This window comes from Eumetopias jubatus, unplaced genomic scaffold (genome assembly GCF_037043125.1).
Source record: "Eumetopias jubatus isolate StellerSeaLion01/CBP00866 unplaced genomic scaffold, mEumJub1_p1.0 scaffold_5, whole genome shotgun sequence".
NCBI classification, from domain to species: domain Eukaryota; kingdom Metazoa; phylum Chordata; class Mammalia; order Carnivora; family Otariidae; genus Eumetopias; species Eumetopias jubatus.
In genome coordinates this window covers 57183472-57198137 of record NW_028274811.1, presented here as the reverse complement: position 1 = coordinate 57198137, position 14666 = coordinate 57183472, and the positions used below count along the sequence as shown (strand labels likewise).

The 14666-nt window shown below is 41.9% G+C and overlaps 1 protein-coding gene across 1 annotated transcript in view; it reads right to left on the bottom strand.

Moving 5' to 3' along the window:
• Window positions 1-14666, bottom strand: part of SV2C (synaptic vesicle glycoprotein 2C) — a 200361-nt gene that overhangs the window by 103183 nt on the left and 82512 nt on the right. The window contains exon 3 of the mRNA XM_028114546.2: window positions 6377-6557. Within this exon, the coding sequence (XP_027970347.1) occupies window positions 6377-6557 (181 nt within the window). The remainder of the gene's footprint in view (window positions 1-6376; window positions 6558-14666) is intronic.

Below are 14666 nucleotides of genomic sequence, written 5' to 3'. Positions count from 1 at the left end.
GCATACCTATTTTTTATTTATTTATTAATTTTTTTAAAAGATTTATTTATTTATTTATTTGACAGAGAGAGACACAGTGAGAGAGGGAACACAAGCAGGGGGAGTGGGAGAGGGAGAAGCAGGCTTCCCGTGGAGCAGGGAGCTGGATGTGGGGCTCGATCCCAGGACCCTGGGATCATGACCTGAGCCGAAGGCAGACGCTTAATGACTGAGCCACCCAGGCGCCCCCATACCTATTTTTTAAAAATGTTGTGGGAATAAACATGCTAAATATAAAACACCGAAGAATTCCAATTAGTGGGGAATCATTTCTACAAAGCTAAGGTGATCTGGTTATAATGCAGTTAATAGAAGGATATAGCAAATAGCTATGAAGTATGCATTTGCGAGGCTCCATTTGCAGAGGGAGAAATGACTCTTTGTTCCCGATGACATACAGATACATAGAAATTTCATTTTAATTTCTGTTGCTGTTATATTTCTCTCCTGACCTTTATGCTTAGCTGAGCCAGGCCCTCAGTGAGAAGCTCCCAACTCTGATATTGCCCAGCATCTGAAGCATTATCATTCCCATAATTAACAGTGACTGGAAACAAATAATTTAATTCTGGGGCAAATGAAAATGAATCAGTGGTGTCAACTCCATTTCCCATCTTTCTAATTTTCTATAGCAAAAGAGGAGAGGGAAGTGTCTGTTCCCTGGTGTGAGATTCACTTACGAAAGTGAGAGAGAGATGAATAATTCGTGATGCCCTATTCCTCACTCACACTGTTGTCCCCAGCTGGAAAATCATTCGTCGTACTGAATAAATATTTAAAGTCACACAGAATATGGCAGCTGGACATATTTATGTTTCTAACAAAATATATTCATGACTTGGTGTGGGAAATTAAGAGGAAAGCACATTTAGAGGCAATGAAACCGTAAACCCAGGTAGACCTCAGGCTAAATGAAGCACTCCTTCGCAGTCTCCCTTATATGCAGAAACAGGAATTTAACACAGTGCTGCTAATGATGCTTCAGCCGCGAAATAAGACAGAACAGCTGGAAACCTGTGGCATTTGCAATAAAACTGACACAAAGGCATCTTGATCTTGGATTCAGAAGGCAGTTTAGTTGAGTACAGAGTTGCCAATTCAAAAGGACTTAGTTGTGACTTAAGTCCTAGCTGTGTCTTCCTGGTTCCATCACTGCACCTTACTCTGCAAAATGAAGGCTCTGCCTGTGACCCAGAAATTCTTTTCCTCCACTGAAATTCCCAGCATGTGGAACTAGTGAACAGGAGCTGTACCAACGTGGAGATTCTATCTGTAACAACGTCTATTCCAGTCATGCATTCTGGAACTGGGAAATAACCACAGGATGGATTCAGGGACCCATTGAGATGTAGCCTGAGCTACAACTCCATTATCACCCAACCTCCATGAGCCCCTACACCGACTGGCAGATCTTAGTGACGTTTTTGGTGTCCTGGAATTAGTGTCAGTTCAGAGCCGGTGAGTCCCCCAAAGTCTGATTATCTCCTTTCCCCTCAGCATCACTACCCTAGTAAAAGGCCCTAAGTCCCTTGGGAAAGGCTGAGTGAAAGATTAAGGTATTATAGTGTCAGTGGTCCTGGGGTTCTTCCTCAAGGGACCCAGTCTCCCCTTTATTTGAGGAGTTCTGGGTCTGCAAACTGGTTCGAGTCTGGGAATTCACTGATGGGCCATGACTGTCTCCTGAGACTCATGACTTTTTATGATTCAAGTTAAACTTTCATTCACTTGACCTAGAATTCTGCTAATACAGATCAAGTAAGACTTCAGCAAACTTCCCAACTATTTCACTTCTGGCAACAACACCATGATCAACTAGCCAAAGCCATAGGTCCACCCCTGGCAGGACTGGTGTCCTTTAGGGTAACCAAACCTGCCTTGCCTTAAGCAGACAAGCCCAGCCTCTTGGAATTTACAATCCAGAGGAGGAAAGAAATAAACACATGAAAAGCAAGTATTTGCAGGGAGGGCTGTCTTAGAAAGGGCCTCTCTGAGGCCCTGAGCACTAAGGGCTCTGGGAGAAGAACCTCTGAAGCAGAAAAGATGGCGAGAGCAACATTCCTGGGAAATGCATGGAGCGTTGATGTGTCTGAGTGTCAGAGGCCTGCAACAGAAGAATCCCAACATTCTGAACCCTTATTTCCTTGGTCATTTAGTTTTACTCAATTTAAAACCCAGATCAGATGGGGATAGAGGGAGCTCTTAACTAAGTAGAAAAAATATATCTCTGGAGAAAGCAGAGCCTTGGCTGAGACAGCCCAGAGATTCAGAGACAGGGTGTCCAAATGCAACTCTAGAGCTGCTGAGAAAAGCCCTCTCTCATGGAGGTGGTGCCTCACACGTTGTGTATAGGTGACATGGCCCGTAAACTTGGCTGAGGAAGAAAGATAACTTTCTTCATTTTCCTTAACAACTTCAGTTCTCAGGTCCCCTCAGCGCCTGGATCCCACAAAACTCTGACTGTTTTGCCACCTGGGCTCCCCGCTCAGCTGCACTCCCAGCCTTGGGAATCTCCCTCTCTTCTCACAAAAGAATCAGGCCAAGAGACACATGAAAAGATGCTCAACATCACTCATCAGCAGGGAAATACAAATCAAAACTACAATGAGACACCACCTCACACCCGTCAGAATGGCTAAAATTAACAACACAGGAAATGACAGATGTTGGCAAGGATGTGGAGAAAGGGGAACCCTCCTACACTGTTGGTGGGAATGCAAGCTGGTGCAGCCACTCTAGAAGACAGTATGGAGTTTCCTCAAAAGGTTAAAAATAGAGCTACCCTATGACCCAGTAATTGCACTACTGGGTATTTACCCCAAAGATACAAATGTAGTGATCTGAAGGGGCACCTGCACCCCAACGTTTATAGCAGCAATGTCCACAATAGCTAAACTATGGAAAGAGCCCAGATGTCCACCAACAGATGGATGGATAAAGATGTGGTAATACACACACACGCACGCGCGCGCGCGCGCACACACACACACTGGAATATTATGCAGCCATCAAAAAGAATGAAATCTTGACATTTGCAACAACATAGATGGAGCTAGAGTGTATTATGCTAAGTGAAATAAGCCAGTCAGAGAAAGACAAATACCCTATGATTTCACTCATATGTGGAATTGAAGAAACAAAACAGATGAACATAGGGGAAAGGGGAAAACAAAGAGAGGGAAGCAAACCAAAGAGACTCTACGACAGAGAACAAACTGAGGGTTGCTGGAAGGGAGGTGGGCAAGGGGAGGGGCTAGAGGGGTGATGGGCATTCAGGAGGGCACTTGTGATGAGCACTGGGTGCTGTACGTAAGTGATGAATCACTAAATTCTACCCCTGAAACCAATATTACAGTATATATTAACTAACTAGAATTTAAATAAAAACTTGAAATGAAAATAAATAAATAAAAATAAACACAAAACCAAAAAAACAAGAGAAGAATCAGGCTGGAAAAGTAGGATGACTCTCCCAGGGTCCCCAGTAAAGGGCAGGGGTAGGGTGGACTTGGATTTCTGGACTCCTAGTCCTGTGCCAACTTGGCAAAGGCACAATGCATTAACCTCTGGTATCATAATTTATGGAGCCTAGCTGAGTTAGCAATACACGGTCTGTGCTTTGTCAGGTAGATTATGTTATTTAGAAGTCAGCAGCCCTGAGCTGCTAGCTGAAGAATGATTTGTCTGTGACAGGGAGGACGATGATATCATGAATATACCCAGGCAGTCTCTGCTTCTGTCCTGCCCTTGAATTAACTTCTAGACAGTCCATTAGTTTGGAGTATTCCGCAACCACCATAATGGCCCTTTTCTCCGCAGTCAGTTGGGTTGACCACATCACAATCCAGAATTGGCGATTAAAACTGCCATCATAATTTGACCACAGTCAGGTACCTCTGAGTCTATGGATATCACTGAAATTTCCTTGATAAGACTAAATGGAAAGGACTGGGAAGCTCGGAACTTAGGCTGTTAGCCTTATCCTGACAGGCCAGTGGTATTACATAGGTGACAGAAAGTAAACAGAAGCCTTAGCCTTTCCTGGTGGCAGGAATGTCTTATCTTATGGACGCTGTGAAGGTCCTTTAACAAATAGCTCCAAATAAAACATGTTCTTCCTCTACCCCAATACACTGCTGCAGCCCCTTGAATCCATGATCCAAATTACCTCCCCAGGTCATCTGTGTATTTAGCCAATTTCACACAGACCTCTGAGCACCAAGGGAAAGCCTCCTTTCTCTATCATTCATTACAAAGTGAATTATTGATTTTTATCATTTTTTTCCCAAGGAAAAAATATTTTTACACTTTCCCAGACTTTCTTTTTTTTGTTTGTTTTAAAGATTTTATTTATTTGACAGAGAGAGACACAGCGAGAGAGGGAACACAAGCAGGGAGAGTGGGAGAGGGAGAAGCAGGCTTCCCGCGGAGCAGGGAGCCCGATGCGGGGCTCGGTCCCAGGACCCTGGGATCACGACCCGAGCCGAAGCCAGAGGCTTAACGACTGAGCCACCCAGGCGCCCCTTTCCCAGACTTTCCAACCTTCTTGGTTTTCTGGAATGGTCTACCGGCATGTCTTCACCCTAAGGAAAGCTCCTGATTTGTGCGACTTAGTCACATATTTGCAAAGTGCCCACTGTGTGCAGAATGTAGCATATGAAGAGCTATGAAAAGATGAAAAAGCACATCCGAAAAATCAGTGAATAATCCACCAGTCTCAATATGTACATATATCTTGTGGCATAAAATGATATAAAATTTTTTTTTAATATTTTGAATGGTCATAAAAGTGATCCATTAGTTTGCATTTGGAAATCTTTGTACCCCTGAAGTAACCAGATCACAGTCTTTCTCTATTATGCCTTATATTCCTTTTCAGCTTAGTTCTGATTTTAAAGTACTATTCTAGGTAATTAAGGAAGACAAGTTGCCGTTCTCTGACCTTCTCTTTTGGCAAAACTATGTTTTGCTGTGTGGGTACCACTCTCAACAACCACAACTGATATGCCTCTCAAGTTCATAACCCAGAACTGTCTCCTTTCCTTTCTCTATTTATTTACTTTTATTTGATATTATTCCTATAGATTCATCTTATGATAGATACCTCAGAAAGAACATCTCTAATGAAAATAAAGTTCTCAAACAGAAATTTTGTATTTTTACTAAATTTTTCCTTATCAGAGCAGAATATCTTGGACTCTCCTAATTAAGATATGGGGTTTTCCTCAGCTGTGGATTCACTTCGTAGAGTTGACAGGTGCTTCAAGCTCTTTAAAGACAATGACTACACCATTGGCTACACAGCAGTCCCCCATTTTCTGCAGTTTCGCTTTCCCAGGTCTCAGTTACCTGTGGTTTCAATTCCCTGCAGTCAACCGCAGTCCAGAAACAACTGATCCTCCTTCTGATTCATCATTAGAAGGTCAGTTACAGCCTAACACTATGTCACGAAGCCTACGTCATTCACATCATGTCATCTCATCACATAGGCATCTTATTGTCTTACATCACAAGAACAGGCATGAGTAGAGTACAATAAGATATTTTGAAAGAGATCACATTCACATAACTTTCATTACAGTATATTTTTATCATTGTTCTATTTTATTATGAGTTGCTGCTGTTGATCTCTTACTGTGCCTAATTTATAAATTAAACTTTGTCATAGGTATGTATATAGAGGAAAAAGCATAGTTTATATAGGGTTCGGTACTATCTGCAGTTTCAGGCATCAACCGGGGATTTTGGAATGTATTCCCCGTGGATGGGGCAGGGGGAGTGTGATACTCCTCCATTGTACTGGGCCAACGTCACAACTTCTGTTAATTCAACAAAAATCAGGAACTTAACAAATGGAACATATTACATCTCAAGAAGTAGGCTTCCTACCAAGTTAAATATGCTGTTAACATAGATCAATAAAATAACATTTGCTTGAGACACATTCATCCTGGATTTAAGAGCAAGTCTGAATAGTTTGAACCTTCACTAGCTCATAATAGGGAGGACCAGGGCTATTTCTTGCTTAAACTCAATTTTCAGAAGAAAAATACATTTATGAATGCATTCTGCCAGAGAAACAAGATTCCATTTAAACTAAAATGAATTTCCTGAAGTAAAATACTACCAGAATCAGCCACAAGAACATAGAAGTGTGTTCTCTTTTCTGGACTTACATTTCTAAGAACTAGCATCATGGTTCCTAAGGCAGATGTGAAGATAGGGAAAGAAGTGTGGTAAGGGATAATTTTCCCAGTAATGAGGTCCTCTAGAGTGGAGAACATGTATAATTATGAAGAATAAACACATTACTATGAAGTATGAAGGAAAAAAACCTTACCCGAATCCAGAAAGTAAGCGACAGAAGAGAAAGAATTCATAACCCTGGACAAATGAAGAAAGGAAGGCGAAGAATCCGTTGATAGACATGCAAATCAGAAGAGACTGCTTTCTTCCCACTTTGTCCGCCAGTCCTCCCCAGAAGAAAGCCCCGGCCATCATGCCAAGGTATACTACGCTGCCTGCAACACACAGAAAACAGAGATTGCAGTAATTAACACACTAGATCAAGTGAACAAGAGACAAAACACATTTTAGCATTTTGTATGAGAAAAAATTCCTTTAACAAAACACATCCTTCAGGATATACAAATCACCTTTCAAGTTGGAAAGTAAGCTCTGTTGGTTACCTTTAGCTGTCATGACCAATGACAAAGGCAAAAGACAAAATGGTGACGTTCTTGCTCGGCTCATGAGAATGGGTACATAGGGGGAAGGCCCAAGGAGTCTCCACACAGGACAATCCTGGACTTTGACTCACAGGCATGTTGCCTTTGGTCCAAATGCCCAGCTTAGCACATGACAAGGCCAAGATGGGAGACTGAGTCAAGGTCTTCCTAGTCAAAATGAATCCCCCAGTCTGCTTCAAATCTTTGCCTGCAGCAGATGATTGGGTCAAGGCCAGACTCTTAGGGACTCTCTAAAGGACTCCATGGGTTCCTTCTCCCTAGTCTCTCCTAAAAGTCCTGGCCCTTCCTTGGGAAGGAAAGGGAAGCTAGGGAAGGTAGGTTTAGAGACCACAAGAGTTAACCTTAAAAGAGTCTCAAACTCTGCTTATAAGAGAAAACTTTCTCTTGGAGTCAGAAGCTTAAGGAGCCTAAGGAGAAGAAAAATGGTGTTGCAGTTTGGGAACTGTTAAACTTACCATGGTTGGCTTTACTTCCATAGTGGAAACAAATGGAAAATCAAGAGTTAGATCGATGTTCCTCTTGGTGTCTCTGTGAGCACACATGTGATTTTTCTTTTCTTTTCTTTTCTTTTTTTAAGTAGGCTCCATGCCCAGTGTGGGACCCAATGGGGGGCTTGAACTCACAACCCTGAGATCATGACCTAAGCTGAGATCAAGAGTCGGACCCTTAATTAAGCCACCGAGATGCCCTGTGAATTTTCTTTTTTTTTTTTATTAACATATAATGTATTATTTGTTTCAGGGGTACAGGTCTGTGATTCATCAGTCTTACATAATTCACAGCACTCACCATACCACATACCCTCCCCAATGTCCATCACCCAGCCACCCCATCCCTCCCAGCCCCTCCACTCCAGCAACCCTCAGTTTGTTTCCTGAGATTAAGAGTCTCTTATGGTTTGTCTAATTCACTTGCTTCTTCTAAAAAAAAAATAGGCCCCAGAAGCCCTGTCCCGAATCTTACTTAAGATGAAATAATATTAGGTATGGCAAAAGTTACTTCAGAGATGTTTGTAAAACGGTGTGTAATGTCTAGGGGAAATGACATAATTAATAAATGAAAGTTTGTTATATCTGGGTGTGGTATATACAAAGCTACTACATCTCTCATCCATTTCTGCTCCCCCGCCTCCCCCATCACCAAATCACCACTTGAATAGTTCCTTTTCAAAGGCACATTCAAGATACCCAGCAGCATCTAAGTAACAAGTTAGAAAAACACATTGATTGATTGCTTTAGATTAGTTTGGGAAATATCCTATTTAAACACTCACCCTGAATTCATTTGCTTAATACACAGTTAATGGATCAATACAAGACCCAGAAGAACACCTGGAAAAGTCTGATGACCTTGACATCAATGTGGACGCTGCTCTGCATATAGCTGAGTATAGGCAGGTATAGGAATGGCAAATGTTGGAGTCATTGTACAATAAGACAAAACAGAAGCCATTTTTTTCAGACTGGGGTACTGCAAAGGGGTGAGTGGCCATCCTTTGCCTTGATGGGGACTGACATATTTTTCTCTTTATTATGGGACTAACCATAAACAGAGCATCCTTCTCAAAAAGAAAAAAAAAAGATATTCATATCATGAAGCCCAGTGCCTGGTTACAAGACAATTTAAATAATGGATCAGCACAGGCGAAGGAATTCCCAAAGGAGACAGATTCACCCAGGGAAATGCATATGCAGCAAATCTCTTATTTACAGCACAAGGGGCTCAAGTCGGCTACTCAGGCCTCTCAGAAGAATAATCAATAGCTAAGCTTTTCATAATAATATCCGTGACTTTAAAAATGCCTACAAACCAGAGGGTGAGCTCCTTTAGATCAGGAGGGGCCCGTGGCTGTTGCAGTCCAAAGATGTGGGAGTCTTTCTTGTAGCTCCAGCCCCAAGGGCAAAAACCCGTCCCTAGCAATTGCTGAACCCTTACCAGCTCTAAGTGTTTGTACGAATTAATGTATTTGCTCCTTACAACAACCCTCTGAGGTTAATACTATGGAACCCAGTTCACTGGCATAGAGAAGCGAATGATCTGACCACAGAGAAGTGAGTAGAGACTACATCTCAACCCATCAGCAATTCTTCGTGCAATATGGTTACAATTCCTTTAACAATCCTGGCTGCCCTCCTAGGAAAACATCCCAGTTTGTCCCAGCCCCTGTGTGGCGGTATCATCCAGAACTGAAAGCACAATTTGAAAGGTCTCTGAGGTGTCACAGAATCAGAGTTAAGTCCAGGGGAGCAGAATATGATCGATGGGAGCTACGGGGAAATGCTGCTTCATTCTACCCAAGCCTATGACAAGGGGTGCACCATCTGTTCTCAGACATTCTAAATGGGCTCATTCCCAACCACTGGAGGGAGGTAAGGGGATCAATGTGGAAAACAGCTCAGCGGTGCCAAGGAAAAATGAAAATCCAGTATCTTTCTAAAAAGGACATGTTATGGAGGCACCTGGGTGGCTCAGTTGGTTAAGCTTCTGACTCATTTTCGGCTCAGGTCATGCTCTCAGGGTTGTGAGATGGAGCCCCACAACCAGCCCTGAGCTGGGCGTGGAGGCTGCTTAAGATTCTCTCTCTTCCTCTCCCTCACAAAAAATAAAAAGGACATGCTATGTTCCAAAGGAGGGCACCTCCCTTGCTTTTCTGGTTGTAGGAGGCATGATGCTCCTGCTGGACTGGGCTCTATATCCTATCATTCTTCTCATTCTGGACAGTCACCTGCAGCTTCATCTTCACTAAGCCAGACCACAGATTTATGAAGTGATGATTCCAGCACTTTAACGACTCATAACTCGTTGCTAGATTTTCCCAACTGGCAGTAGCGTGAGAACACAGCCCCACCCTGGGAGCTCCTTAAAGCTCAGACATAGGAAAGGCTGAGTGAGCTGAGCTTGCCCTTGACTTCTGTGATGGAGATGGTTCAGTGACTTGACAAAGGGCAGAGCACCCACATTTATCATTAGCACTTTGTACTTAAGCCACCCCAAAATAATACTCATTAGAGATTTTAATATATAAAAGAGTAAAATAAAAATGGCCCATCCTTCAATTCCTCCAAATATCCTTAATACACACCCACACATACATATGTATATATATGTGTGTGTGTGTGTACGTATTTATATATGTATGTGTGTATATATATATATATATATATATATATATATGTATGTATATTTAAAAACCCAAATATGCCTACATGGCCAAAAATTCAAAGCACATGGAAATATATAACATGAAACTAAAAGTCTCCTTCTCCCCTGCCCTTGACCCTCTTCCCAAAGGTAACTATTATCAATTTTTCTAATTCTTCCAGAAAGTTTATACCTATAACTATATAGAAAAATGGATAACCTTTAGGAATTGCCTGTTAAATATAGGTTTTTGTTCCTGTGTAATATTTATCTTTTCTCCTGTTGCGTTTAGGATTTCTAAACTTAGCAAACCAGAAATAAATCTCTGTCAGAATTTTCAAAATTACTTCAAGATACATTTCGTATATCCCACAAAAGCATGCACTATCAGCTACTAGGGGAAAACCAAACAGTTACTTCTCCATCTTGTATTTTTTCTATACCTAAAATAAATACACCTCAACCGCCTTAAAAGAGAGAATGTTAAATTCAATTGTAAAGAATTTACTGGGCACCCACTTGGCCTAACTTTTCCTGAAGTGCTAGAACTGTAAGGATTGATAAGTCATGATCCCTGAGCTCACCTAAGGAGAACCTGAGCAAGCCTTTATCTGGGGCCCTACTCCAAGCCAAGAGAAAAGGGAGACAGCTGCACACCCACTATTTCACACCACCCTCCCAATATCCCATCTGATCATGGCCACTACAGAGTGGGGCAGCCAGGTCAAAACCTTCCATGGCCTCCTGGGCACAAATGACCAGGACAGAGCAGTGCTCAGTGCACACTCAGGGACCTGGGTTCCAAGTCCCTGAACTCTTTCTCTTCCATCCAAATGGCTCAGGAGTTCATAACTCAGTGAGGGAGACCTCAGGCACACAACAGAAGGAGTCCAGCCATGAGGTGCGCACTCCAGTAACTGGGAGCAGGGTGACAAAAGGTGGCTGGTAATTCTGACTGTGGGAAGGTTTCACTGAGAAGGGAATACCTGAGAGGATTCTGAAGGATAAGAAATATTTCAAGACGGTATTAAATTCCTCCATAAGCGATAGATTTAGCGAAACAAAATGTAGTATCAAGTTGTATCCACTTCTATTCTGGTTAAGAAGATGTTTCAGATCTAAGGATAACAATCTTTTGAGCCTACACTGCATATTATTGGTAATTAGACTGTCCCACTGGGTGTGCCATGGACAGGAGTCAGCCTCCCTTCTAGTTTATTTGAGAAACACAGCACAATGAGAAGATTCATTTGTTGATTGTGTGACCTAGTTAAAGCCAGACCTTTGAATGTTAGCAAAGGTACAGAGTGAATAAAACTGGAAATACTTGTCAGAATACAAACTGTATTTCCTGGCTTGTTTGTTTCCACGTTTCCATTTTGTTTTTGCTGTGTGCTGATGGGGATTCCCTGAAAACTCAGAGCAGGGATATATGCTCTTGACATAGACCACCCTCCTGCCCTCCTCTCCTCATGATGCTGCTGATGATCAGAATTCAAAGGTATGTTAATCGAAAGTCCCTTATCTTAAGCACAGAGAAACTGATGCTATGCAAAGCCAGTACTTGAAATCAGGTCTTCCAGATCATTGCACCTCAGAGTATGACCTCTGGCCCAAAAGCACAGGCACCCTGGGTGAACCTGCTAGAAATTCAGACTCTAAGGCTCCACTCCACACCTACAGAAGTCAGAAGCTGCATCTGAACAAGATTCTCACAGATCTGTGTGCATTTCGGAGTTTGAAGGCACTATTAGTCTGGTGTGCTTTCCATTAAAACAATCTCTCCAGCACATTTTCTTAATTAAAGTTTGTATTTGTCTAATACATATTTGATAGGAGGAGATGCAGGCTATGGAATATATATATTTTTAAAGATTTTATTTATTCATTTGAGACAGAGAGATACAGAGAGAGAGAGAGAGAGAGAGAGAGAGAGGGAGCATGAGCAGGGGGAGAGGCAGAGGGAGAGGGAGAAGCAGGCTCCCCGCTGAGCCAGGAGCCAGACGTGGGGCTTGACCCCAGGACCCTGGGATCATAACCTGAGCCGAAGGCAGATGCTTAACCATCTGAGCCATTCAGGTGCCCCAGGCTATGGAATATTTTAATTCCAAAGACACAGAACAAGCAAGATCTCCCCTACACCAGCTGCAGATATGTAAAGGGCAAGCAGGAAATCTGCGCCTCCCCTAGGACCTATCTCCTCAGGACTAGCTAGGGGCAGACCTCCGATGTTGAGAGAGGCCAGGCTGTGACTCTCAGATCCTTTCATGAATTGAATGAAGATTCTAATTCAGCTGGGCTTTTGGGAGGTTGAACCTGGCCTGCGGCTTTCTCTACTCTTCCTACCACAGCTCGGGCTCGGGCCATGCTTGGCCAGCCCAGCCCCTCAGTCTTTCAGAAGACCAAAAGAGGCCTCAAGCATGACTTCCTCATGGGGAAGTCTAACATGGGGGCTGATACCATTTATTTAATCATACCCTCATTTCCCCTGATGAGTATCACATTTCTATTTCTGTCTCTTTGCTAAGAAGCTGCTTTTGATTCTTTCTGACAATACCTAAGGGGGCACATCTTTTCCCCCTAGCGCCATTGTAAAGCACATTTAAACTTAACAGAACAATTTTAAGAAATGTATACAGTATTTTTCTCATAGAAATTTTTAACCAATAGGTTTTAAAAAATTGTTTTAAGCACCTCAGTTACCCATGGCTAATGTATTACTCTATAATTCATTGCACCATTTATTTACAAATTGGATTTCTACAAAAATCATTCTGTGGCAGTATTCTGAATTCAGTGATAAATAATCTCCATGAGGTGATGATCATAGTCACCTTTTATAAGGGGATTTTCTTAGGATAAAACAAATTTTAAGTCAAAGAAAAAGAAAAATAAGCACTAATTTGAAAAGATATATGCACCCTCTACATTTATTGCAGTATTATTCACAATAGCCAAGATACAGAAGCAACCTAGGTGTCCAATGATACACAAATAGATAAGGAAGATGTGATACACACACACACACACACACACACACACACGGAGGAATATTATGCAGCTGTAAAAATGATAAGACTGTGCCATTTGCAACAACATGGATGGACCTAGAGGCTACTATGCTAAGTGGAATAAGTCAGGCAGAGAAAGACAAATGCCATATGGTTTCATTCATGTGGAATCAAAACAAAACAAAACAAAGAAACAGAAAACAGAAACAGACCCACAAATACAGAGAACAAACTGGTGGTTGCCAGAGGGCACAGAGGTGGGGAGACTGACAAAGTGGGTGTAGAGAGGTCAAAAATACAGGCTTCCGGTTATGGAATGATTAAGTCACAGGGATGAATGGTACAGCATAGGGAATATAGTCAGTGGTATTGTAATAGTGCTGTATACTGCTATATGGTAGCCACACTCGTGGTGAGCGTAGCATTGTATAAAGAGTTGTCAGATCGCTATGCTGTACACCTGAAACTAATGTAACATTGCGTGTCAACTACACTTCAATTAAAAAGAAAAAAAGTAAAGCTATGTTGAAAGAGAAGATTGACTTGGGCCAAAGCTATGCCCTAGTAATAGGATCTATAGGGATATATTTGAAAAGGCCAGATTCCAGATTGTTGTGATTTGGATACTTATGCAGGTAAGTCCTACTTTTTCTCAAGGCTATGATCAAGTTTTAGAATTTTTTTTTAAATTTTATTTATTTATTTGACAGAGAGACATAGTGAGAGAGGGAACACAAGCAGGGGGAGGGGGAGAGGGAGAAGCAGGCTCCCCGTGGAGCAGGGAGCCCAATGCAGGGCTCCATCCCAGGACCCTGGGATCATGACCTGAGCCGAAGGCAGACGCTTAGTGACTGAGCCACCCAGGCACCCTAAGTTTTAGAATTTTTTTTTTTTTTTTTTGGCTACCACACTTGGATGAAAGACAGCCTTAGACATAAACTCAGCCTTCGTCTGATACACTAACTTTTTCACACAGGAGTCTATCTTCCACAAAGTACTACTTACCAAAGAGAAGCATGTTCATAGAGCAGGATTTGGCCTAATATTTTTTACACTGAAAGATCTTTGCATCCTCTCTGGCCAGACCAACTCAAGGGAAAGTGTCTATGGCCTGTAACACACTGAGTGGTGCCCTCAAGGTGAGGACACATACGGACCTTCTCTATTCTAGTAAGGTGAGGGAGCCTTTGTTTCGGATTTTGAGCATGGTTCTTTTTTGCGCGAGGTCCTGAAATGCTAATATTACTACTGGTGTGAGGAAAAAAGAGAAAAGAGGGAAAGGAAATGAAGATGGAAAAAAGACAACAGGAAGAAAGAAAGTACTCCAGGCTGGTGTACAAAGTAAATTACAGCTTTTGGCCACCCTCCGCTCGAGTCCTGAAAAGAAGCCACCTGAAACAGTACTGGAAGAGTTAACTAATTTTTTAAGCCTCAAAGACTTATTTTTTTTTGCAATTTTAACCTATTCAAATGAATAAATAATACATGATTTCTTAAATTTAATTAATTTAAATAAATAATAAATAATTAATAGGCTTCTCTTACCCAACCCCTCACTTTTTCCAATTACTATTTTTAGTAGCCACAGGGAAGGACCGTTATGTGTTCAAATGCATCTGTGGACTTTCACAAAATCAAATACGAGTAAGGAAAGCAATAATAACCAAGGCGTATGTACACATGAAAAAGAAGAAGAAAAACCTTCCTAATTTGCAATGGAGAACATCTG